General features: G+C 45.1%; 8 protein-coding genes across 8 annotated transcripts in view; 4 read left to right on the top strand and 4 right to left on the bottom strand.

Moving 5' to 3' along the window:
• The window catches only part of BO85DRAFT_523659 (uncharacterized protein), a gene marked incomplete at its 3' end in the record, with an annotated part of 10,424 nt that extends 4,129 nt beyond the window's left edge, over positions 1 to 6,295 (bottom strand). The window contains exon 1 of the mRNA XM_025665373.1: positions 5,206 to 6,295. Within this exon, the coding sequence (XP_025511302.1) occupies positions 5,206 to 6,114 (909 nt within the window). The 5' untranslated portion in view covers positions 6,115 to 6,295. The remainder of the gene's footprint in view (positions 1 to 5,205) is intronic.
• A 186-nt stretch (positions 6,296 to 6,481) lies between these two features.
• On the bottom strand, positions 6,482 to 7,993 carry BO85DRAFT_156839 (high affinity zinc ion transporter). The gene has a single exon (XM_025654198.1). It carries the CDS (start codon positions 7,638 to 7,640, stop codon positions 6,576 to 6,578), a length of 1,065 nt encoding a protein of 354 aa, XP_025511303.1. The 5' UTR covers positions 7,641 to 7,993; the 3' UTR covers positions 6,482 to 6,575.
• A 1,732-nt stretch (positions 7,994 to 9,725) lies between these two features.
• Positions 9,726 to 11,268, top strand: BO85DRAFT_381640 (putative pectin lyase F; the record flags this gene model as incomplete). Its single annotated transcript, XM_025656431.1, has 3 exons — positions 9,726 to 10,347; positions 10,404 to 10,488; positions 10,548 to 11,268. The coding sequence occupies 3 exons, from the start codon at positions 9,726 to 9,728 to the stop codon at positions 11,266 to 11,268; spliced, it is 1,428 nt and encodes a 475-aa protein (XP_025511304.1).
• Positions 11,269 to 12,417: 1,149 nt separating this feature from the next.
• On the top strand, positions 12,418 to 16,107 carry BO85DRAFT_429588 (DNA-directed DNA polymerase delta POL3). The gene is made up of 3 exons (XM_025658254.1): positions 12,418 to 12,944; positions 12,999 to 15,184; positions 15,234 to 16,107. Exons 1-3 carry the CDS (start codon positions 12,552 to 12,554, stop codon positions 15,970 to 15,972), a joined length of 3,318 nt encoding a protein of 1,105 aa, XP_025511305.1. The 5' UTR covers positions 12,418 to 12,551; the 3' UTR covers positions 15,973 to 16,107.
• Positions 16,108 to 16,618: 511 nt separating this feature from the next.
• Positions 16,619 to 17,851, top strand: BO85DRAFT_504669 (uncharacterized protein; the record flags this gene model as incomplete). Its single annotated transcript, XM_025664309.1, has 1 exon — positions 16,619 to 17,851. Exon 1 carries the CDS (start codon positions 16,802 to 16,804, stop codon positions 17,849 to 17,851), a length of 1,050 nt encoding a protein of 349 aa, XP_025511306.1. The 5' UTR covers positions 16,619 to 16,801.
• A 338-nt stretch (positions 17,852 to 18,189) lies between these two features.
• BO85DRAFT_429592 (uncharacterized protein) lies at positions 18,190 to 18,885 on the bottom strand (the record flags this gene model as incomplete). The annotated part of the gene is made up of 1 exon (XM_025658255.1): positions 18,190 to 18,885. The coding sequence occupies exon 1, from the start codon at positions 18,760 to 18,762 to the stop codon at positions 18,190 to 18,192; it is 573 nt and encodes a 190-aa protein (XP_025511307.1). The 5' UTR covers positions 18,763 to 18,885.
• Positions 18,886 to 19,790: 905 nt separating this feature from the next.
• BO85DRAFT_156924 (putative amino acid permease) lies at positions 19,791 to 21,901 on the top strand. Its single transcript, XM_025654200.1, has 3 exons — positions 19,791 to 21,209; positions 21,262 to 21,602; positions 21,658 to 21,901. The coding sequence occupies exons 1-3, from the start codon at positions 20,003 to 20,005 to the stop codon at positions 21,772 to 21,774; spliced, it is 1,665 nt and encodes a 554-aa protein (XP_025511308.1). The 5' UTR covers positions 19,791 to 20,002; the 3' UTR covers positions 21,775 to 21,901.
• Positions 21,783 to 23,506, bottom strand: BO85DRAFT_156916 (homocysteine S-methyltransferase family protein). Its single transcript, XM_025654199.1, has 2 exons — positions 22,127 to 23,506; positions 21,783 to 22,065 (listed from the first exon to the last, which is right to left on the bottom strand). The coding sequence occupies exons 1-2, from the start codon at positions 23,051 to 23,053 to the stop codon at positions 21,925 to 21,927; spliced, it is 1,068 nt and encodes a 355-aa protein (XP_025511309.1). The 5' UTR covers positions 23,054 to 23,506; the 3' UTR covers positions 21,783 to 21,924.
• Between the last annotated feature and the right edge of the window lie 1,633 nt (positions 23,507 to 25,139).

The following is a 25,139-nucleotide window of genomic DNA, read 5'->3' on the forward strand; positions in this document are numbered from 1 at the left end:
ATATATTATTTTCAGCTATCTTTATCTTTTCTATTATTATAAGATTTCTTTACCTGGCTTCTAGTACTAGTAGCTATAATATTCTTTTTAAATTCTATATCTGATTATTTATTCTAAATATCTTCTAGAGATCTTTTCAGTCTAATAATTAGATAATCTAAAAATTTATTTAACTTATTTTAAAGATCTTGTCCAGTGTCTTCAGTATTATTATTATTATTTAAATCTTTATTACTAAACTTTTTATTATTTTTATTTTTAACAATTTTTCTCTTTTTATTAAATTAATCTATAAAATCTCTGATTTAGTGTTTAAGAATATTTTAAGTACTTAAATTTATTTCTTTATTTATATAAGAAACAGCAATATAGAAACTGAGTCTTTTTAATAAAATAAAATCTAGTTATCAGTATTTTTTTTAATCCAGTATAAAGAAAAATAAGTTTTTATTAAAATTATTAACTTCAGGATATATTTTATAATTTTTTAAAATTATAATATATATAACTAGTTAGTTTATATCTTTATATTAGTCCATTTATTCTTTATTAAATAAAATATTTCTATCTTAAATTAGAATATAGACTTACCTCATTCAAGACTAAATCAGAAATTTTCTTAGTTTTTACTATAGTATATTTATAAAAACCTGTTTTTAAGATATTCAGTATTTTTTACTTCAGAATCTAATAGCTTTATATTATACTAAATATATTTATCTTATTATTAAAGTCTTATTTTATTATAGAATTTATTAAGATTTAATAATTCATGAGCAACTTGTTTTTATTAAAATTAATCTTAATAGTAAGATATATAAATAATAACTAGAAGACTAATTAATAAGTCTATATATATATTAGTAGTATATTTCTAACTTAAAATAAAAAGCTTATAATTATAGTTAAATTATTATAATAGTATATATTTCTACGTATACCAGATTCTGTAAATTATATATAATATTATATAATTAATACTTAGTATTTATAATATAATATAGAGAAATAAATCTTCCACTTCTTCCTGGAAATTATAATTATATTTTCTATAAAAAATAGTACAAGCTGTTACTGTTAATATAATATTTCTGTCTTAAATTAAAAAAATAATATATATATTCTTTTTTAACTTCTTATCTTTTTATTAATTATTATAAATAATTATATTCTAAAGATTATAAATAAAAGTTACAGCTGCTTTATTCTCTTCTCTTATATTTAATTTTATATATTAATTTACTTAGCTGTCAGGAACAATATAATTAATTAAAAATTTTTAGATTTCAGTAAATTATCTAAAAGTCTATAAAATTATTTTTCTTTTTTCAGGAAAGCTCCAGGTAGAAAAATACTAAACTAGAATATATTTTAATATCTTAATAAATAGATTTTAGACTTTTTTTATTAAATTTATTTATATTTGCTATATTGGGCAGGCTTTTATATTATATTAAATAAATTATTTAAAGATAATATAATATATTAGCTTAAATATTTTTAATAAGAAATCTAGTTTTTATTATTTAAAAATATATTTTATCTATATCCATAGTATAATTAGCAGGAGAAATAATATTTCTCCAGATATATAATTATCAAGAAATTAGAGATAGTTATATTTTAATTATCTTTTCTTAATATTCTCAGAAATAGAAAAAAATAATCTTTAAAATACTTTAATATTTCAGAGTATTAATACTTATAAAATCCCTGATTAATTAATACTTAATATAAGTTAATACTTATCACTAAATATTAAATTTATTTATTTAAAGAATTCACAGATCTTTATATTCTAAATCTTTTAACTTAAGTTAGAATTTTCTTTATCTTAGTATTATAGGAGTGAGTTGAATTTATCTTATATAATTTTAAAATAATAATATTATTATAGGTAGTAAAGTTAAAGTACTTAATATTATAGTTTATTTTATAATATTTACTAAAAAATTCACATATCTTATCTTACTTCAGAAAAGAAATAATTTAATTAATATAATTAACAGAGATACTAAAAAGCTGATAAAACTAGTCTTTAATATTTATTATAATAATAAGAATTTATTATTTTTTCTTGGTTTTAAGTCTCCACAGATCAAGTATAAATAATAAAAATATTTTATTATAATCTGGCTAATAAACCAGCTATTTATTTATTTTTAATATAAATAAGATTTTAGATTTTATATTATTAAAATAGTAAACATCAATAGCCTAAAGAAAATCTTATATATAATAATTAATATCTTTTAATTTAAGTTAGAAATAAATAATATTTCTTTAATCACATCTCATAGTAAATAATCTATTTTATTTTTCTAATATTAATTTAATATTTTATATTCACTGAAATCTGTCTGTATTTTCTTAATAATATTAAGAAATACTTATCTCCAATATTATCTTATATCTAAAATAAATTTTAGAAAATAATTATTATAAAAAGAAATAGTCAGGTTCTTAATATTTTCCTGTCTAATCTTATACTGAGAAATTAATTCTTATTAAATAATATTTTCTAGAACTTTAACTGTCCATATATCTAAAAGTTTCTTAATAATAGATAATACAGTATCTGTATTATCAGTATTATTAAATATATTAATTAAAAACTCCAGAATTTAGTACCAGTTCTTTCATGAAATAATATACTTGAGAAATATATTATATTATATTTTTTTAATTCTATTAGTAAATACTTATTTAAATATTTATACATGACTCAGATCTAGTTCTCTATTTTTTTATAACTAGAAAATCTTATCTTACTCAGGTTATTCTGGATTTATATTATATATATTAATTATTATTATATCTAATCAGGAATTTCTAAGTTCCTTGTTAATACAGGAATTCTTAATCTAGATTATTTACTAGATTTTCTTGTTTACTACTGTAATTTTGCTCTTTTATACTATTTTTAAAAGTTTAAAGAATATTGCTTAGTATAATATCTTTTAATTTAAGTTAAAAACTTCAGTTTCCTGTACTGGGATAATACAGAAAATAATCTTTAATATTAGTAAAATAATCTAGAAATTTAAGAGTCTGTACTAGGAATATACATCTATATATAAAAAAATATAAATATAAATAAATAATATTAGAATATTATTTTCTTCAGTTATATATACTGGAATAGTATAGTGACAAGTCCTTGTAGACTTATAAATATATAAATAATAGTAATTAGACTAGTCTAGCTATGTAATAAATATCTCTATATTAAATATTAGATTATTATTTTAATTTTTAACTTAAGTTAGAAAATAGAAAACATGATACTAGAGAATTAAAAATAGTAAATTTAGATTAAAGATACAAGACAACTATAAGAAAATAGAAAAGTTATATAAGAAAAAAAATATATATTTAAAGAAAAAAATATATTTCTAACTTTAAATCCTAGTGTGTGATTATATAAGTAGATATATATATAATATTAGACTCCGGGGTGAATGAGTAAATAATTTATATAAATAATATAATATTAATTTACAAAGTTTAAGTAAATATAATCAGATTTGCTCCATGATATCTCCTGTATTAAATATATACCTAGAAAACTATATAGTTAATCAGAGTGGGTCTCTTGGCATATTCTAACTTAAATTAATAAGAATATATATCTTAAACTTCTTAATAAATCTTTATAAGCCCTCACGGGCGAGCCCTCTCGCCTATTGATAAGTATCAATACTGAGCTGAGCCTGGCTAATCAGAGCTTGAAGCTCAAACAGGCGAACAGCTGACCCCCCTAAAGCTCGCCCGGCTCACCCGTTTGCCATGTCTAGCTTTTAATCTAGATTATTTATTAGATTTTTTTATTTATTACTGTAATTTTATGTTTTTACACCATTTTCAAAAGCTTAAAGAATATTGCTTGATATAATATTTTTTAACTTAAATTAAAAGCTTTAGTTTCCTGCACTAAAATAATATAGAGAATAATCTTTAATATTAATAAAATAATCTAGAAGTCTAAGAATCTGTACCAGGAATATATACCTATATATAAAAAAATATAAATATAAATAAATAATATTAAAATATTATTTTCTCTGGTTATATATACTGGGATAGTACAGTAATAGATTCTTATAGATTTATAAATAAATATATAAATAACAGTAACCAGACTAGTCTAATTATATAGTAAATATTTTTATACTAAACATCAGATTATTATTTTAATCATTTTATATTTAATTTTATATATTATACTGGCAGCTCAGCATGCTTAATATAAGTAAATAAATGAATGAATAAATAAGTGTGTTTCTTAATATAAATATATAACTTTATTAAATTTATTAGATTTGCTAAGACCAGTGATCCGTAGAATACTATATCTAGCAGTAAATAGCTAGCTGTAGTAAATCTGAATAGTTTCATGATATAAAGACCAGATTTATAATCTCTTGAGAAGTACTTTACAGAAGCAGTAATAAAAATAATAATAAAAGTAAAAACTAATAAATAAAAACAGAAGTAAAAGAGTAAGTTAAATTGAGCTATCTAGAAGAGCAAAACAAAGTAACTAGAAGAGGTGCTTTGTGGGCGGTCCGAGCGCAGCACGTGACTAGCCTACATGAATGCCTCGACATACCTGGTATACTATATAGTGGTCTCTGTAACGGCCATGCAGCTGAGAAATCAATCAGATTGTTTCACGTGCACGGTTGCACAGTCAAAGTAAGTATCCAAGCCCCACCATTGCTGGCCCAAAGAACCTGAAAATCCGGTTCAGGGACACTGAGCGGAGAAGGATTTATCCAGCCAGGCAGAGTGTGGCAGACCTGATCAAACCACTGGAAGTTCAACCATGGCACCGTCAAAAATAGAACAAGACATCCAATGATTGAAAAAGTGGCTGAGGGTTTTGCTGGAAAATTCTTTTGAGAGACATCTCAAAGACCCCTTTGATGGTTGAAGTAAGGGATGGGATTGCCCGAGCGTGACCAAGACGGTACTGTGGTATTTGCAATACACAAGGCAACACCATTTGGCGGTCTCGGATTGGCCGCCCAGCTCAGCCCTACGAGGAAATCCACCCACCCCGGGGGAGGCAAGCGACCCAATCAGGGATTCTTCTCCAGACGACTCTAGTTATGACCTGCACAATTATTGCGTCTCATCCCTGCGCCCCAAATGTTGGGCCAGTTGCAACTAGTTCACAGCATGCCACCACCACGTCATTACCCGAAATAGCCACCGCTCTCCCAGTGTGAAAGGCAGCGCCAGCGGTCGGTGAAATGCCCATCCCAACCCCTCCCGCAACTGCAGTTCCACCACCCGTCTCCAGTCCACATGATGTGCAAAATGAAGCGGAAAGTGATGCTGGCTGATCGACTTGATGGTGCAGTCCATGTTTGGGTGCTCTTGAAGGTCTACTTGTGGCTGTAGCAGAGCTGGATGGTCACCCTCCAGGTCTAATTCCATCTTCAGGGATCCCGTGCTCTTGAACTGCCGTACCTGCACCGCCAGGTCATGGTTTCGGTGGTGAGAGTCTCCTGAGTTCTTATCATGAACAATCGTAAGGTCGATGAGAGGGTGTCCTGAGCTTTCGATAAGGTGATGGTGGGTGGGATGCGGTGCCAGGTTCACCTGAAACTGGCCTTCCACAATCAGATTTGGCGACGAGTGTTTCTGGTGCACAAGCACTCGAGTAAACCGGAGGGGAAGGTCGATCAAAGCCAAAGATTGAATCACTACTTTCTGCGGGGTTGTTCCATTCTCAGTAATGGCCCGTCGTGCCAGCCCGTTGTTCACGTAGCGGACAATATGATCGCAAATCTGAGTCTGGTACATGTGCCAGAATCGTTGTAGTACACCATTTACCCATTCCACAGTCTCCCCGCGGGAGAGGATTTTATGGGCGTGGTATCGCTTGCATTCATCGCGAAGGATGCGCTGAACTCGGGTCAGGTTAACGACCGCATAAGTCCGACATACCGCCAGGACAAAGAACAACCATGTTAATCCCAAGTCGAGACGGCCAACGATCCAAGATATGAGGCAAACGAAGACGATGATGCGGGAGTCATCGTAGGTTTGTTGAATAAGTTCGACCAGGTCGAAGGGTTCCGGTGTCAGCTTAGGCTTACCCATAGCGGCAGGAACCAAGAAGCGACGGTGTTGGTGGTGGTAGTGTGAGTGGAAAGATAGTTCGAAGTAGAGTTGTGTTGTTCAGGGTAGAGTAAATAATGTAAATAATGAGGCTGGTCGGGGGTTCTCCATGGTCAGCCCAACCAACATGATGAAATGGTGTGGATGAAGAGCGGTGATGATGACGGAGAGGACTGGGGCCTTTATACCGACCGCACAGGGCTGCTGCCTCTGTTCATGCAAGCAAAGCCACCGCTGACTACAGAGAGGATTGTCGATTTGGGGGCCTATCGCAAGAAGTTGATGCGGGTAATGCAAAAACCGATCGTGGGTGGGACTGCGTCACAATGTCATACTAATATTACGTAGTAATTTACGTTTAACTAAACACTCCTCTCTTTCCTCCTCAACCACCACAACCATCAAGTACTGTATTTGCTTACTCTTCTACTCTCCCTTCCCTCTCATGCCCACTTCCCAATAAGCGCCATGATGCCGGCTCCTAGCAAGACGCAGAAGATCATTCCCAGCAGATGCGACCGCCGCTTAGTCCTGTCGGGGTCGAACAGGAAATCGCGAGCCAACAATTCCACTAATCCGCTGTAGATCAGAATGCCGGCTGATACAGCATCCAATACTCCTTGAACAATATTTGCTGTCTTGGATCCCGAGTTATACGTCGTCCGCAGCCCGATTCCGATGGCAATCGAAATGGGCGTGGTGAGGCCGTACGCCATGCAGAGAACCCACGGTAGCCACCAATGCCGGCCAAAACGCAGGGCAGACATCCGGGCGCCGATCCCAAGACCCTCAAACGCTTGATGGAAGACCAACACGGGGTATAGAGTGCTGAATTCTTCACCAGTCACGCCTAAGTTCAATCCGATTATTACCGAATGGAAGATAATGCCGAATTCCAGAATAAGAAAGGCAGCAATATCTTTGCGGAATGAGCGCTCGGATTCGATGGAGCAAAAGTCATCTTGAGCTCCAAGCTGCTTGGATCCCCCGGTATCGTCGTTTACCGTACACTCATCGTCGCTCTGGATCAAGTTTGCTTGGGCCAGGAATCGGTCGGTCGCGTCGTGCTCTTTTTCCACGCCATATACGCATTCGACGTATACCTCGGAGGCAAGGTCCATCAGAAATACCACCATAACAGATGCGAGGACAATAGCGGGACACCATGAATACTCCGCCCAATTTTTTGATACGCCCACGCAGGTTGTGCTGCCGATACTTTCATACGCTGGATCCAAGAGGTGGATGAATGCGGTGGCGACAATAACACCCGTACCGAAGTATCGAGCGAAGAGGTAGATAGGGTAGGGGATATTCCAACGTGGTATTCTCTTGCATACCACGGGAAAAAGTGTAGATGCTGATGAAGTTATTAGAATCACAAATATCGCGGATATGCGTGCCCCTAGGTGCCCGTTGTAGTCATTTTCGGACAGCTGCAAGTAGCAGTAGATTTCCTCCACACTGGCAGTGTCTAAGTTTACATTTGTTGGATCGAACGAAGACATGGTGCTTGAGATAAATGTTGCCTTCTACTTCATGCGTGGAAGAGGTGTCATTATATTCTAACTGATTGACAGAGTACCTTGGGGGATCGTCATAGGATCCTGGTCTGGCCACAGGGTCCCTAGCCCTGCACTATGTTCTGACTTTGGTGGCAGACCCTTGCATGGGGCACACCTTACCCCCAAGGTTGGGGCTTATAGCCAGTGAATCCTCAGTTCTTTGCAGCCTTTTGCTCTGAAGCTTCTAATACGCTGGTCGGATACGCTTGCTTAGAAGATGCGAAGGATTCAAGACCAGGTACCACTGCAGCTGCCTTATGAGTCCACGGAAATACAACGGCAATATAAATCGGTTAGGAAAACTGCTAAGTGGTTAGTATTCACCTCATGGTGCCATAGTCATCCGTGATTGTCGCAATATTGATATTGCGTGCTGCGAGGAAAAATCGCACACCCATGAGGTCAGAATGCCAGCGACGCCATTAGTAAGTTCGAATTCAGGACACCTCGGGTATCTACGACATCAAAGAATGTGCTCTGAGCTTTACCTATGATCTTCCCGTTTCGTATCTGGCTCAACTGAGTGATTGTTGTGTCGTCGAGCGAATTATTCTGATCTTCCGGCCATATCAATTAGCTACAGCCTTTCTGTACCGCGCTCACACCGTTTGGCGATATGCAAAGCGTCTACCTTCGCTGCCGGGTCAATGTTACCGGAGGCAGTGCTGCCATGGTGCATCCACCTTTTCCTGTAATTTTCCGCCAATGATAAAGAACATAACAAGGCATCCAATTATTGACTGCAAGTCTAGCAATGACGGGCAATTGCGACTCATACATCCGTCACCAATTAATTGCTTGATCATCAGGGTGTTGCTTTCCTCGGCATAGTGTTCGCGTTCACATAGACTGGGCCTTGGATATTGGCTTCCCTGCCTCTTTCTGGCGAGCAGCTCTTAGGGTCAAAATGATCCAGTCTCACAACATCAAGCAGCGGCGCAACTGTGCTGGGTGAGACACGGCTCAGTAATCTGGAGCACCAAATACCACCTTCTCGCCAATGGCATTGCACAGATGATACCCCAACCTATGCCCTCGCGCCATCAACTTCCACGACTTAATTTGAAGTGCGGGTTGGATATGAAGACTGGTCGGAGACCACTGGGTATTCTTCTCGGTGGAGCAGAGGTTAATATCACTTTTCGACCGACAAGCTTATTTCGCCCCTTAGAGCCGGTTGTGACGTCTGGTTCCAGAAGCCGGTTTGTTTAGCAGTATGGTCTGATTGATTACCACGACTCAGGCACTGTCTCCTTTGAGTAGGGCCCAGAATCGGAATGTGGATATTGTACTCGTCATCCCGCGTTGTTTAATGTGGCCGATGCAGAAGAAACGGGGCGCGCTTTGCTCCCCGCAGCACGCGGCACATTGAAAATATAGAGTCATATATCATGGCACATTGAGCCAGTAGTAATCTGGATAAGCTTGAATAGGAGTTCATGACGATCTGCTGGGGTCAATTAAGTGTGGGGCTTGAGGCCTGGCACAGTGGATCCTCTCATCCTGCCGATCACTAGGTTATCTTCCCACTGCCACCGAATGTGCCAATCAAGATTCCCTCGGGGAAGAATTGAATTGAGGATCGTCAGTCTCTCAGACGAGCTGGAGACTGTGCGCGGGTCATTAAGTGCCGGGTTAGACTTAACAGTCTTGACTCGCGGGACAAGGGCTCAAACCGTTGCACGATCGGCGGGCGGGAGAAAAGCATCCAGAAAGATGACTGGATTTGTCCCGTCCGAGGGTTTCACCATGCGATCCATGATCAATCTGCGACACACTCCGCCATGATTGACATGGCTGTTTCCATGTTCGCGCCAACTTGCCGTGCACACATGGCAGCCAAGCCCAAACCCTCTATGGCAGGTTCTTCGAGCCTCCAACTATTAAACTACCTCTCGACTCAGCTTTAATCCAGCTTCCATCACCAAACTAATTCGCAAATTCACATTCTTTACATTCGTTTTCTTAGAACTGCTGGTTCAGTCATTCCTTTCATATCAACAACCTCGATTTCTGAGGCTCGTTGCAATGACTCTCCTTCGTCATCTCCTGACGGCAACTGCCTTGCTTGGAGCTTCAGTCCAGGCAGCGCAGGGTGTCACTGGCTCCCCCTTCGGTTTCGCTAGCGGCACGACTGGTGGTGGTGATGCCACTCCTGCTGCGCCTAGTGACATCAGCCAGCTGAAGACCTGGTTGTCCGACAGCACCCCCCGCGTCATCCTTATCGACAAGGAGTTCAACTTCCTCGGCAGCGAGGGCAAGTGCACCAACTGCGAGTGCTGCAAGCCCGCCTCGAACACCTGCGGCAGCTCTGGTCAGAATGCCGTCAAGCAAAATGGCTCCGACTGGTGCGGTAGCTACCCAACCTTGACCTGCACGTACGACAACGCCGGTATTGAGGGTCTGGAAGTCGCCTCCAACAAGTCCATTGTTGGCGTGGGTAGCTCTGGTGTCCTGCGTGGAAAGGGTCTGCGCCTGGTGAACGGTGTCAGCAACATCATCATCCAGAACATCCACATCACCGAACTCAACCCCGAGTTCATCTGGGGTGGTGACGCTATCACTCTCGACGGCACCAACAACGTCTGGATTGACCACGTCAAGATCAACCTCATTGGTCGTCAGATGTTCGTTGCCGGATACGAAGCCAGTAGGTTTCCCACCATCAGGTGCACATTATTTGGATTCAAGACTGACAGTGTACAGGTCACAGCGTGACTATCTCGAACAGCGAATTTGATGGTGAGACCAGCTGGTCTGCGACTTGCGACGGCCACCACTACTGGACTGTGTAAGTCCCATGTCTTCCCAAGTGCTCTTCCATTGTTACAGCTTTCTAACAATATCTAGTCTCGGATACGGTCACAACGACAAGATCACCTTCGCCAACAACTACATCCACCACACTTCGGGCCGTTCCCCCAAGCTCGAGTTCAACAGCTTCTGGCACGCGTACAACAACTACTGGTTCAACAACACCGGCCATGCCTTCGATGTTGGCAAGAACACCCGTGCTCTGATCGAGGGTAATGTGATGGTCCAGGTCGACACCCCCCTCTTGGCCGACAGCAACCCCGGTGCCGTTTTCGCCGTGAACACCAGCGATGTCTCCACTTGCACCAGCACCCTCGGACGCACCTGCGTCCCCAACACCTTGATCAGCTCGGGTACTCTCTCCGGCAGTGACAGCTCTGTGATCAGCAGCTGGCCCTCTGGTGAGTCCGACGTCACCGTCATGGCTGCTAGCAAGGTTGCTTCCTACGTCAAGGCCAACGCCGGTATTGGTAAGCTCGGCAACGGATCTGGCTCCTCCAGCACCGTCGGCGCGGCTGCCACCTCCGCTGTCGCCAAGCGTGTCGACTCTGACGATGCGCCGTATGTTCCGGCCTACTCCGAGGCTGGCCCCGGCGCCTCTGCCGTCCCCAGCCAGCCCTCCTGGTCTTGGAGAACGGTCACCAACGGCCCTGCACCCACTGGAGCTCCCTCTGATGCCCCCGCCCCCCAGGGTCTTGGTGCTCCTGTCCAGGCTTCGAACAAGCACCACCACAAGGGTCACGGCCGTGGCTACTAAGGAGGGTTTGCGGGGCCGCTTCTGAGCTGATAAGCTGAAAATGAAGCAAGCTGAAACAGTTCCCGTTCTCAGCACATATAGCCTAACGGTTCTTGAGGCGGTAACTCTTATGTACATTTCGGACACTCTTATTCTTCTTTGTACATGGTCAGGCTCTAGCCAGATATTCCTTAGCTAGTGTCTTATTTATCTTATTTAGTCATTACATCAATCCTTCTAGGTTGGGAATTTCTCACTCTCTAACTTCATAGCAAGCAACATAATATGCGTAATCTGGTTACACTGTCAGCGATGCAGTGAGGATGTTGGAAGGTGGTTGTCAATTGTCAAAGCATTATTTGTAGCCATGAATCCAAGTGCAGGAATCAAGTTATTAGCACAGGGTCCTATAAGAAAATTTTTGCAATGTAGATATCTGTTGAAGGTCCATGTCTGGCGGTGCTATGGCTGACGAGGGTCTTCGACCGGCATTGTCAAAGGCATGGATGATTACTACTAGCAGTTATAATTAAGGAGTACTCTGGATGGGCGAAATTGTCCTAGTAATACTAAGTAACTGTCAACGCTTGGTCCTACATGTTGTCGCTACTTATTAGTCCTACTAAGTTGGGTTCCAGTAAAGGGGGAACGCGACCTGTACTAGTCGCTTGGGTGAAGCGATATATATATATTCAACACCATCAGCAAGTAGTACTCACATCGTGGTAGTCTCTCTGCCTATTCTCTCACAATCACATAAAACATGTCTGGCCTTCAACTCTACTAGTACAGTATATTACTGAGCCATAATCAATTATGGCACATCTTAATTATATAAGTTGCTTTGCAGCTGTCTATGCTTATCTGGATGACGTCATCCAATACTAAGTGACACGAGGGGAGGGGGCAAAAAAGTCCGCTGGATGGAGCAGAGAATGACCGGAACAACAGAGAGAATTTTACAAATTAATTCTCAGATCACCATTCGCTAGCTGATTATTCGAGAAAAAATAATGTATGGTGTTGAAGACCCCCACAGCAGTGGGATAGTCTGCAGTCTCGATCTCGATGCGCGGCAGCCAATCACGTGAGACACTCAACGCGTGAAGGCGTCACGTCCGGCGCGAACGAGACACGAACTTGCAGCAACTCCGGGGGAGCGCAGTTTCCCGCGACAGCCATCATTCTTCGAGAGAATACCTCCCAATTGTTCAAACTACTTCGTTTTGTGTATACATTTCCCTTACCCTAATTATTTAAGAGGAAAAGAACCGCGTCTGCTTAGTTTTCTATGACCTTTCATCATGCCTGAAGCCGTCGCCATGCCCCAGAAGCGGGTTCTGGGCGATGCATCAAATAACCCTCGCGGTGTCGCAACAGATCCCAGTGCGCTCAAGAAGCGCAGGATAGAGAATGGCCCTGCTGCCACTATGAAACCCCCGACAAATGGCCAGCGCCGAGTTCCGGGCTCCAGCCAACCTCAGAAGAGTCAGTTCGAGGCGGAGGTTCTGGAGAAGCTGACCCAGGATATCAACGGGCTGAAGGACAGCAATTCGGAGAAGGACCAGCAATGGGAGCGACCGCCACTGGGTGAATTCGATCCGTCTACGGAGAATATCTGTTTTCAACAGATCGATGCGGAAGAGGGGACAATCATGGGCGGCAAGACTGCCGTTCGACTGTTTGGTGTCACCGAGGTAGGCTCTGCGTACTCCCTTGACGACCGACCATGCTCTAACGTCCGTGTCTAGGCCGGCCAATCGGTCCTCCTCCACGTTACCGGATTCCAACACTACCTCTACATCGCTGCGCCCGTCAACTTCACCAAAGACGACTGCGAGCCCTACCGAGCTTTCCTGGAGAGCAGAGTCGGACAGTTTCAACCTACGATCCAGTCAGTACAAATAACGATGCGAGAGAACATCTACGGGTTTCAAGGCAACCAGAAAAGCTATTACCTCAAGATCACAGTTACGGATCCCAAATTCATCAGCAAAGTCCGCTCCGCGTTAGAACAGGGCGGTGCCCAAAGCTTGAACTACAAAGGGCTCTGGAACAACTCTGATGGCGGGATCCTCACATTCGACAGCATCCAATACCTCCTCCGGTTCATGATCGACACGGATATCTCAGGCATGTCTTGGGTTGAAGCAAAGGCTGGGAAGTACCGCTTATTTCAACAACATGAGAAGGTGTCGAATTGTCAGATTGAGGCCAGTGTCGACTACCGAGACCTTATCTCCCATCCACCCAACGGCGAGTGGGCTAAGATGGCCCCGCTGCGCATTTTGTCGTTCGATATTGAGTGTGCTGGACGAAAGGGTATCTTCCCTGAACCGAACCACGACCCAGTCATTCAGATCGCCAATGTCGTGACGCGTTACGGAGAGTCTAAACCGTTTATTCGTAATGTGTTTGTTTTGGACACATGCAGTTTGATTGTTAACACTCAAATCCTGGAATTCAAGGACGAGGCGAAGATGCTCATGGCCTGGCGCGAGTTCGTGCAAAAGGTGGACCCGGATGTCATCATCGGCTACAACATTGCCAACTTCGATTTTCCGTATCTGTTGGATCGCGCCAAGCATCTGAAATGCACTGGCTTCCCCTACTGGACCAGACTGAACGGTGTACAGTCGCAAAGCAAGGAAACCAACTTTTCCAGCAAGCAGATGGGTAACCGTGACACGAAGTCAACGAACACTAATGGTCGAATCCAACTCGACATGCTTCAGTTGGTACAGCGAGACTATCACCTGCGAAGTTATACCCTGAACTCGGTGTCTTATGAATTCTTGGGCGAACAGAAGGAGGATGTCCATCACACAATGATCACTGAGCTATATAACGGAACTCCCGATTCTCGACGGCGTTTAGCTGTCTACTGCTTGAAGGATGCATATCTACCGCAGAGACTGATGGACAAGTTGATGTGCTTGGTCAACTACACCGAAATGGCAAGAGTGACGGGCGTGCCCTTTAACTTTTTGCTGTCACGCGGTCAGCAAGTTAAGTTCATCAGTCAGCTGTTCCGCAAGGCTTTGGAGCAGCAGCTTGTCATCCCGAATACGAAGTCCAACGACGAACAAGACTACGAAGGTGCGACTGTTATCGAGCCTGTCAGGGGCTACTACGGTGTGCCTATCGCAACCCTCGATTTCGCGTCCCTATACCCGTCCATCATCCAGGCCCATAATCTCTGCTACACAACGCTGTTGAATAAGAATAGCGTTGAAAGGCTGAAGCTTGTAAAGGATGAAGACTACATCGTGACCCCTAATGGCGACATGTTCTGTACCGCCAAAGTTCGCAAAGGCCTGTTGTCACAGATTCTGGAAGAACTGCTGTCTGCACGTAAACGTGCCAAGAAAGAGCTGGCCACTGAGACTGACCCGTTCAAGAAAGCTGTCTTGAACGGACGACAGCTCGCTCTGAAGATTAGCGCAAACAGTGTGTACGGTCTCACAGGTGCCACTGTCGGAAAGCTGCCCTGCTTGCCTATCGCGAGTAGTACTACCAGTTATGGACGACAGATGATCGAGAAGACGAAACAAGAGGTGGAAGCCCGGTACACCATCGCGAATGGCTATTCTCATGATGCCAAGGTCATCTATGGTGATACTGATTCGGTCATGGTCAAATTTGGCGTTGACAACTTGGAGGAAGCTATGAAGCTTGGACAAGAAGCGTCCGAATACGTCTCGTCCAAGTTCCTGAAACCGATCAAACTGGAGTTCGAAAAGGTCTATTTCCCGTATCTTCTGATCAACAAGAAGCGGTACGCCGGACTATACTGGACGAACCCCAACAAATACGACAAGATGGATACGAAGGGTATCGAAACCGTCCGTCGCGACAACTGCCTGCTGGTTCAGAATGTTATCGAGACGGTCCTACAAAAGATTCTGGTTGAGCGGGACATTGATGGGGCACAAGAGTAAGATCACTTGCGGAAGCCTTTTTGCTTGTTGCTAACTGTATTGCAGCTACGTCAAGGACACTATTTCCGACCTTCTGCAAAATAAGATCGATATGTCGAAGCTTGTGATCACCAAGGCCTTGTCCAAGGATGCGTATACGGCGAAGCAGGCACACGTGGAACTTGCGGAGCGCATGAGGAAGCGTGACGCGGGTTCAGCACCCACGCTTGGCGACCGTGTGGCATATGTCATTATCAAGGGTGCCGGAGGGTCCAAGAACTACGAAAGGTCCGAGGATCCGATTTACGTCCTTGAGAACAACATCCCCATCGACACGAAATACTACCTCGACAATCAACTAGCCAACCCGCTCGGCCGTATTTTCGAACCCATTCTCGGAGAAAAGAAAGCCAGCCAGCTCCTCACCGGCGAACATACCCGTGCCATCTCCGTGGCCGCGCCAACCATGGGCGGACTGATGAAGTTCGCCAAGAAGACGCAAACCTGCCTGGGATGCAAGAAGCCCTTATCCGGCAAGGAAGAAGCAGAGGGAGCCGTGTGCGCTTACTGCCGTCCCCGCCTCGGCGAGCTCTACACTAAGTCGTTGACCAAAGTATCGGACCTTGAAGTCCGGTTCGGACGACTCTGGACTCAATGCCAGCGGTGTCAAGGTAGTTTGCACTGTGAAGTCATCTGCTCGTCCAGGGATTGTCCTATCTTCTATATGCGCATGAAGGCAAAGAAGGATGTGGAGGACGCGCAAAAAGAACTGTCTCGATTTGATAATGATGCGGGTGCATGGTAATGATACAGTGATATCTTGGGTATGAAATAGCAGCTTGTATGACTAGCCTTGGTTTTACAGATGACGGCGTATTGGGAGCTAGCACGGGGTTTATATTTTATGAATGAATAATACAACATATATGTATGCATCGATAAATATGTATTCTGCACTTGGCTTGATCCTTGGAACCAACCGTACCATCTACCTGCCCCAACGAGCGAGATCAATGACCGCTACCAGGCAGTGCAAAGCAGTGCTACAAGGCTGGAAGAAATTCCAACCAATTAATTAACCAGGTGTGTACCCTATAGTATTGTGGCTGGCTGAAACAATCAATGAACAAAGGTTACTTGAATCCTGACAATGAGCTAGAACCAGGGAATTGATGGGAATGAATGTAACGCTGCCAACACATTGATACTATCTCCAATGGCTCCCGGAGGAGGCTAAGGGGATCCCCCCGATTCTTTCTTAAATCAATTTTGGGTTCTGTGCCCGGTCAGACGGTAATAACCGTTCGGGGGTTGTTAGTGCTTACGGAAATATGTTGATTGGACGTGTCGGTTATTCGCAGGTAGTGGAAGATAATTAGTCTAGATATGGCCGAGCTAGTATGCTTCGCTACTATACAACTGCATTAGTGGTCTTGGGGGCGAAAAAGGGACTGACATGACAGGGAGGCTCTCCAAGTCTGGGATGCGTGCGGCTCCAGACTATGTGCCTACTACCTAAGAAGGGTTCGTAAGAAAGTATATAAGCCTCAATAGGACCCAGTCTGGAGTGAATGACACCATCAAGTCTGTAAATCATCAATTGAGCTCCTTTCAATACTTCCTTCCCCCTCACAATGACTATGACTGCCACTACACCACCCCGTCGGGTATTCCTCATTAGCGTGCCACGCTCAGCATCCCATCTCCTTCTGAAGATCGTGGACATCCACAACCAGCCCAAGTTCCTGACCAACGAACAAGGCGGCTACTTCTTCTTCCCGGCCTTCGCGCCCGCCATCCACGGCGGATACGCCGACAAGCCACTGAACGAGTGGACAGACGCCCAAAGAGAAGAAATCAAGGCATCATTCCATGGCTGCGTCTCGAGTCTGGAAGAGTACTCGGAACGGGCTCAAAATGCGGACAAAGCCATGTTCATCAAGGAACACGCATACTGGTTCATGAACCCGGCAGTGATGCACGAACTGATGACTGGAACAGAAGACCCAGAGCTGTTCAAGACGTTCCAGCTGCGTTTATCTGAGAGCAGCTACGGACCCAACAGCTTCTCGCTCTCGAACAAGACCGTCCTGCCGGATGAGTACCTCCGCAGCTGGCAAGTAGCGTTCATCATCCGACACCCGGCTTTAGCATGGGCGTCGATGTATCGCGCCATGACCAAGATCAAGGGCTTCGGAGGGATGGGCGATAAGGAGTTTATGGGTGTGTGGAAGACGAATACGACGCTGCGGTGGACCCGCATGGTGTATGATTGGCGTTTGGAACAGCAGGGTGGTGCTCAGCCTGTGTTGATCGATGCGGATGATGTTACTCATAATCCGGCTGCTGTGAAGCGGTTCTGTGAGCTCACGGGGTTGGATCCTGAGAAGATGCAGTATGAGTGGAGTGAGGAGAAAGTCAAGGGGACGGGTCCGGGAATGCATGATACGGAAAATGAGCACTATGAGATGCAGATCAAGATTAATTGTGTTATGCGCTCGACGGTTGATGCGTCGTCGGGGATTGTTAAGGATAAGACGCCCTCGGGGCCTATTGATGTTGCTGTGGAGGTGGAGAAGTGGAAGGCTGAGTTTGGGGATGAGGCGGCGCAGCTGTTGCACGAGGCGGTTTTGGAGTCCTTGCCGGATTATGAGTATCTTAAGGAGCGGAGGATTGTTGTGTAGATTTAGTCTGTATAAATGATGAATCATTGTTGGGGTCTTAGTCTCTTGTTCTTCTGTCCTACAGTGTTACTCCTATCCTATCAACCATGGCACATTAACAAGTCCTAAAGGCTTTAGTCTCACTAGCAGGCAGGCGGCAGTGCAACGTATGGATTCAAAATCGTTCAATGATACTGGGGTTACTACTGCGGTTACTTTCTGGGAACACAGATTAGTTAGTCAAGTGTCATTATAACATCTACTACTAAAGGAGGAATCTTCCGTGTACCAGAAGTATTAAGTCTCATCCGGTAGAGCCCTTCCTCACTACTATGCTACTAGGCAAATAAATATGCATTTCAAGAAGCATCCCTCATGATAACGTCCCCATCAGCATCATGTGTACGAACATTGCTATCCTGTCGGCCTCTGATAGATTTCCGAAAGTTGATAGAATTGGGCCGAGTCGCTCTTCTCTGGCCGAACGGTTTATAAAGGGGACGGGTCGATACGGAAGTGTCACAACCTTTGTCAAAATGGCAGTCTCCGATCTGATCCGTCTGGGCTTGGCCCTCCTGAACTTGAACTGAGGACCCGAAGGCGACGGCCCAGGAACTCACAATATTACTATCGATGGGTTGCTGGTGCTGATTCTGCTGCCCGGAGGTCGTTGACGCGCCTTGGACTGCCCCGTTTCCCGAGGACCGTTGGAACGCGTTAGACAGGCTTATGTCCCTGGCGATATCGTTGGCGTGATGCGGATCCTGATTCTGGCGTTGCTGGTTCCTCAAGATAGTTGGCACAAAGATGTCCTTGTCGCTGTCGCTGGAGGTATCAGGTTCGGTGTCACCTTTATTCACGGACGTTTCTGTGTCTTTCTGGCTGCTGCGCCAACCAGCGCCAGCCACAAAGGAGTTTGAGGAGCCTGTCATGACGATTTCAGTTGGGACTATTCTGCAACTACGTCGGATTAGCGAGAGTGAGAGGGTTCGAGGTTTCAATCACCTTAGGTTACGTCCACATCATCTTGAGGAGCAATACTATGCAAGAAGAAATTTCATGATTAGGCCTTGTGAGTAGTCCTACAGGTAGCTCTGCGAGCGCCGAAAAGGATAGGACGCTTGGTGAGTATGCAAAGCATATCGCATTCACTGCTGTTACTTCACTGAATCCCTTGAGGATTGAACTACTGTGGATCTAGCATGCCATATTCCGGCAAGTGGAGCATATTCTAGTTGCCATCTTATACTCTCTCGCCAGGACGTTTGATCAAAGTCACTTCGGACTATCCACTGGCTGGGCTCGCAGTTTCCACGCTAGAGGTGAGTCTTTGCCTTAGTGGTTACTAGCCATCGATGGTAGATCACTCGATATTCGGGGCTCGGAATCTTTCTCCACTCGCTAACTGTTGCCGCTTTGTGTCATGGATAAGGTTGGATGGCGTTTCGCCCAACCCACCACCACTTGCTTTGGACAGTCCTGAGATTGGCCTGATATGACACAAAGCTGCATCTATTTATCGTCACCAGTGAGGGGAGGATGGTTGTGACAGTCACATATATGACTAAGCTAAATTATGCGGAGACTAGGCCTGAAACGGACCAGACAGACGAGGGCTACCCCTCAATCCGGTGGTCGGTGCATCACGTGCCCACACAGATCCGGACTGAGGTTCTTCCCGTCGTTCCAGAAAAACTTTGAACGATCGACAAAGTCAATTGTCAGTTCGCCACGCAGGGGACATTGAGTCGGGGAAGTTTACCGCTCAGAACTTCAGAGTTCAATATGTCTTTCACTTCCCCAGGACAGCCAAGACATGTCTGCCAGAGCCCCAGATGCCCAGGAATTGCCTCCCCTCAGGTTGTGCGGAGGCGCTCACAGCATTTTGTGACTAATTGCCATCGCCAACTGCGACTCAATCACACCGTGCAAGTGGGGTTCGTTGCCGCGTGTCCAACCAAAGAATTGCCTCGAGACGGGTGGAGAAGCACGAACAAGTGGTGCGAACGTGGTTCCCGATGTCGCGATGCAGGTACCCAGCGGCGAATAAAACATTTTTCTCCGCGCGTGGCCGAGTGTGGCGAGCTATCGTTGTCGCCTACAAGAACTCTGGGGTGAACCTCTTTTCTCGGTGTGTCATCACTCCTACACTTCTGCATCTTACCCGCCAAGATGCACCAGTCCACCACTGTCACCATGGAGGACGAGAAAATCCGCCAGTTCGGATACGGTGGTCCTCAGGTGGTCAACTACGACGATGAAGCTCCCCCGCTCAAGGGTGAGCTGGAGCTCAACGTCGGTGGCCGTGGTGCTACCCAACGGCGGCTGAAAAACTACCAGGTCAGTATGATCGGGTTCTGTGGTGGCATTGGAACCGGTCTTTTCGTGGGAACAGGCTCTGCATATGCAGACGCAGGTCCCGCTGGCTTGCTGCTGGCCTACATCGTCATTGGATTTGTGCTGTGGTGTGTGATGCAGAGTATCGCGGAATTGGCTACCTTGCTGCCCACAGCGGGATCGTTCCCTCACTGGGCCACTCGTTTCATCGATCCGGCTGTCGGCTTCTCCCTCGCTATCACATACGGTTATTGTTATACAATCGCGATTGCTTCAGAAGTATCCGCTTCTGCCGTCATTGTTGGTTATTGGACAGACATAACACCGGCGGTGGTTATTACGGTCGGGCTGGTGCTGATTTTGGCCATCAACCTGATGAGCGTACGCTTTTATGGTGAAAGTGAGGTCATCGCAGGCGCTATCAAGGTCTTGTGCTTTGTCGGATTGGTTTTTGTCGCTATCGTCATCACCTCTGGTGGCGGTCCCAATCACCAAACCATCGGATTCCGCTACTGGCACAACCCGGGAGCCTGGACGAACTACAACGGCATCACTGGCCCGACCGGACACTTCCTCGGATTCTTGTCTGCCTTTGTCAACGCGTCCTTCAGTTTCGTTGGTGTTGAAACAGTCGTCATCACTGCCGCCGAATCGGTCGACCCGCACTATTCCATCCCCAAAGCTGCCCGTCGCGTGACATACCGTATTGCATTCTTCTACATCCTCGGTGCACTCCTCATCGGACTCATCGTCAGCCCTACAAACAAAGGCTTGGTTTCTGGTTCCGGCAATGCCAACAGCTCTCCTTGGGTCATTGCCATCAAGCAAGCCGGAATCAGTGCTCTGCCGTCTATAGTCAACGCCTGTATTCTTATATCGGCTTGGTCTGCAGGCAATTCCTATTGCTGGGTAGGATCGCGCATGATCGTGGCCATGACGACCGACCGCCAGTTGCCGCAGGTGTTTGGCCGGGTTAACAAGATGGGCGTGCCATACGTTGCCGTCATCACCTCCTGGCTTTTTGGCCCGTTGGCATACCTGAGTAAGTAATCCTGTTTTTATTGTGTCGGACTCCCGATTAACGGTTGCTACAGGTCTTGGCACCGGCGGTCCGGCGCAAGCTTTCGACTGGCTTCTCAATTTGAGCACCATTGCTGGATTAATCGCGTGGGCGACACTGTCCTTCTGTTACATTCGCTTCTATTCCGCCATGAAAGCGCAGGGCGTCAGTCGGGACACTTTGCCCTGGAAGTCGCCCTTCCAGCCATACACGGCGTGGGTGGGTTTCATTGGCTCAACGATCATCACCCTGGTGGCGGGTTTCCCCGTGTTCCTCAAGGGTAACTGGTCCACTTCGGACTTTTTCGCCTCGTATGTGGGCATTCCTATCTTTATCGTGCCGATTATCCTCTGGAAGGTTTTCAACCGCACGAAGGTAAGCAGCCCCGTCTTCATCTGGTGCCGAGTGGTGTAGCTAACTGGTGGTGCAGTTTCAGCGCAGCGCCAACATCGACCTCTGGTCCGGTCGGCTGCAGGAGGGCGAGATTGTCATTCGAGAGGGCGGGCCCAAGACCCGTGTGAGACGCTTCGTGGACTGGTTCTTCTAAGTGTGGACTGGTTCCAAATTCAACTTTTTCTGTGCATTTGTGCATCTTTCGGCGGAGATACCCATTATGTTTTTCATGCAATTTCAACAATTTGCAACCCGTCACAAAAGTGTTAGACTTTTTTCTATATACATATTATACATGTTTAATTTACTCCGGGCGGAGCTGTTCGCGAAGCCTCTTGATATCATTGAACGAAGCCTTGCAGCAACCACCCACGAGGATCGAGCTGAATTGACCAGTGGCGGCAGCGTCATTGACCACCTGTGACAATTGCACCTCCCAGGGTCGCTTCATAATCAGTCAGCGCATACCATCCCAGATTACAGCCAACAATCAAAGCATCACTTACCGAATCAGCTGTACCACTCTTATCCTGCACCTTTTCCCACGTCTGCGTAGCAGTATTATAAACCTCTCCCTGCGTACCATCAGGATACAGCACCAAGGCCGGCCTCTCCTGAATCCTCCCCTCCCTCAGCAACCTCTCCACCGCATCCCCAAACAACGCAACCAACCTGGGCAACTTATGAAGCTTCGTACAATTAATCCCAATGCCCCACGGCGTCGCACCTCCCTCAATGGGCAACAGCATCGCCTCGACCACCTCATCAACAGTACTCCCATCAGGCAAGGTATCCTTATCCTCGACCGGGAAAACACACGCCACCCAAAACGGCACCCCCTCACAAAACCCCTTTGAAGACCCCACAGCCCTCCTCACAGCCCTCACCTCATCAATCCTCGGCACCGTCTCCATCGCAATATACTTGACCCTCTCCCGCAACCCCTTCCCCTCCATGGCCTCCTCATCATCAAAAAGCCCCAACCGATCCGTGTGCCACCTCCACAACTTCTCCTCATCATCATGCTCCCCATCATACTTCCCACTATACTCCTGTCCCGGGATCATGCACGCGCCATAGGGGCCCAGACTCAGCGCCACAGAGGCCGAAGTATCCTGCACCGCTTGTCCGGCGACGTCGAGCGCAGTGCGGAGATATCCAGCGATACTGGCGCGGGGGATTCCTGACGGGTGCGAGGGGGTTTTGGTGCGCTGGAAACCCTCGGGCGAGACTTGGTAGGTGGCGGTGAGGAGGACGTCGACGGCGGCGGTGGTGGTGAAGTCGCGTTGGCAGGAGAGGAGGGTTTTAGGGTCGGAGATCATTAGGTGCGAGGACCAGAGCGGGGTGGTGTCGCTGCTGAAGGTGATGTTGTAGTGGTCTTGGAGGGAGGTGCCGAGACCGCCGTCGAGGATTAGGATGGGTGTTTTTGCCATCTTGTAATGGTGTTGATTAATTGATAGGATGGTGATGGAGATGGAGATGGTGTGTTGAGGGTGAAAGAGGGGAGATAAGGGGAGGAAGAGAGAATATTTCTTCAGCTTTTGGTGGTATTGCGACAACGGAATGGAATGGGCTTTGGCTGCCCCGCAATGTGGGGTTGTTTGCGTAGGTTGCAATTTGCGATCGGGTTGGGATGGACTAAGTCTATCGGAGTATTATCATCGTTTACATGATTGTTGCTGTGTGAAGATATTTTGCAGTATAATCAAGTCTGATATGAAAATATCTATGGATGCTGGTGCCGTGGAATGGTTGGCATAGTGCAAGGACTTCTTCATGGGGGCTGAGATCACGGGACGTCATTGACTGTCTTCTATTAACTAAAACATTCCAGCCAAGCCATTCCGCTCTGTTCTAGAAGCTCAGTCGGACTTTGACAGGCGGATTACCTGTCCTCTTATGCCCCAGGCGGGAATTGTACAGAGTCAACCCTTTGCCTTCATATTTATCACTTTTGTTCCATGCTAATAATGTCTCAGTCCATCACGTCACTTTCCTCGTGAAACCTTCGCGACCATCCACCTTCCACAACCGTCGCAATGAAAACCCCAATACTTCTCTCAGTTGACCGCATAGTCTTAGGCAGCTATCACCTACTCTTCAAGACATTGCATCGACAAGAAAAGATCTCCCTAATAGAACACTGCACACTGCCGATCCATAAACTATGATGCGAGCGGTGTGCCATGACTGTGACAGGCACCAGCATCATCACAGCTAAGCCATCATTCTATTCATGCACTCTGGATTAATGAAGCGCAGTAGACTCCGTAAATACCTCGGCAAACCCACGAGTGGATATGATCATCTGAGGCTTATTCCTCACACCAATCAAGCTGTCACCAGTGAAATTGATTGATTGATTGATTGATAGGCAGAGCCGTTTTCTCATACGCTAGATAGGGAATAGAATAGAATACTGTTCGTAATTCTATGTTAGGTTACTGTACAACATAAGGATGACATCCATGTCGAATCTGCGACCGTCCCTGTCTGGATTGTGGCTTTGATCAATAGTCCCCCTCCGCCGTCATGTCGCACCCTGATACACAGCCCCAGCCACAATGTTCCACCTAGAGTGATCTATTAGATTAGATGCATGGGATGGGCACATATCCCACGGAGCTAATAACAAGCCACTTTGACGACTAGCACTGTCACGGCGGCTAACTCCTCCATGAGGATACCACTCACTGCCGGCCACTCACTGGTTCAACCAGGAACAGTCAACCAATGACAATGAATGGAAAAGCGAAACTCCCTCACAACAATACGTACATAGTATGGAGTAGTAGACCCTGCAGAGTTTTACAATGATAAGACAGAAGACAGACAATACTCGCAATCCGATGCAAGGGACCATGGAAAAACAGTCGGTCGGCCCAACGGTCTACTCTGTACAAAACCAGACCCTGCCTGCTCCATACTGTCAGTGAGTTAACTGCCGCAGTATCTTTATCCCGGACCAATCTGACTCGGTAATAGTGTCCGGTACTAGGTAACCAGGGAATAATGGAAATCGGTACGCAGCAAAGAAAAAAAAACGAAAATGAGGTTGCCTAAGACCGTTTAGGCGATAGTGCTAAGAATAGATCAGCATTGGCACAGCCCCATTGGCCCAGCATCCAAGCAAAGCTTAGGTAAAGCTTGGAGAAACTGCCCTGTTGTATTGTAATGCCTGTGTATTGGGATCGCTCGTATTCGGGTCTGTTGACAAGAACAGAGCAGAAGCAACGCGAGCGTTTTCGACTGACCAAAATTGAGTCGGGGCGATGGGAGCGAAAGCAGTATGGTTAGTTGCCGATCCGCGAATTCTAGGTTTGCGGGAGACATGGAAGTTACGGGACTATTGAAGTTGAATGAATGGTTTTGGATGATACCATGGTGATACCTATACTTACTTACCTATCAGATGGACATTACAGAGTTCAGAGTAAGCGAAGCAAGTACGTAGTAAGCATCATACCTGGTTAATCATCGGGAAGAAAGAAAGAAAAAAAAGACTGACACAGACATCAT

Source organism: Aspergillus piperis (genome assembly GCF_003184755.1).
Source record: "Aspergillus piperis CBS 112811 unplaced genomic scaffold BO85scaffold_24, whole genome shotgun sequence".
Lineage (NCBI taxonomy): Eukaryota > Fungi > Ascomycota > Eurotiomycetes > Eurotiales > Aspergillaceae > Aspergillus > Aspergillus piperis.

Coding starts and splice junctions, on each gene's coding strand:
- BO85DRAFT_156839 (XM_025654198.1), bottom strand. CDS start 7,640: ATGTCTTCGTTCGATCCAACAAATGTAAACTTAGACACTGCCAGTGTG.
- BO85DRAFT_429588 (XM_025658254.1), top strand. CDS start 12,552: ATGCCTGAAGCCGTCGCCATGCCCCAGAAGCGGGTTCTGGGCGATGCA. Junction 12,945..12,998: donor GACTGTTTGGTGTCACCGAG/GTAGGCTCTGCG, acceptor GTCCGTGTCTAG/GCCGGCCAATCGGTCCTCCT. Junction 15,185..15,233: donor GACATTGATGGGGCACAAGA/GTAAGATCACTT, acceptor ACTGTATTGCAG/CTACGTCAAGGACACTATTT.
- BO85DRAFT_156924 (XM_025654200.1), top strand. CDS start 20,003: ATGCACCAGTCCACCACTGTCACCATGGAGGACGAGAAAATCCGCCAG. Junction 21,210..21,261: donor TGGCCCGTTGGCATACCTGA/GTAAGTAATCCT, acceptor CGGTTGCTACAG/GTCTTGGCACCGGCGGTCCG. Junction 21,603..21,657: donor AGGTTTTCAACCGCACGAAG/GTAAGCAGCCCC, acceptor CTGGTGGTGCAG/TTTCAGCGCAGCGCCAACAT.
- BO85DRAFT_156916 (XM_025654199.1), bottom strand. CDS start 23,053: ATGGCAAAAACACCCATCCTAATCCTCGACGGCGGTCTCGGCACCTCC. Junction 22,066..22,126: donor AGAGTGGTACAGCTGATTCG/GTAAGTGATGCT, acceptor CTGATTATGAAG/CGACCCTGGGAGGTGCAATT.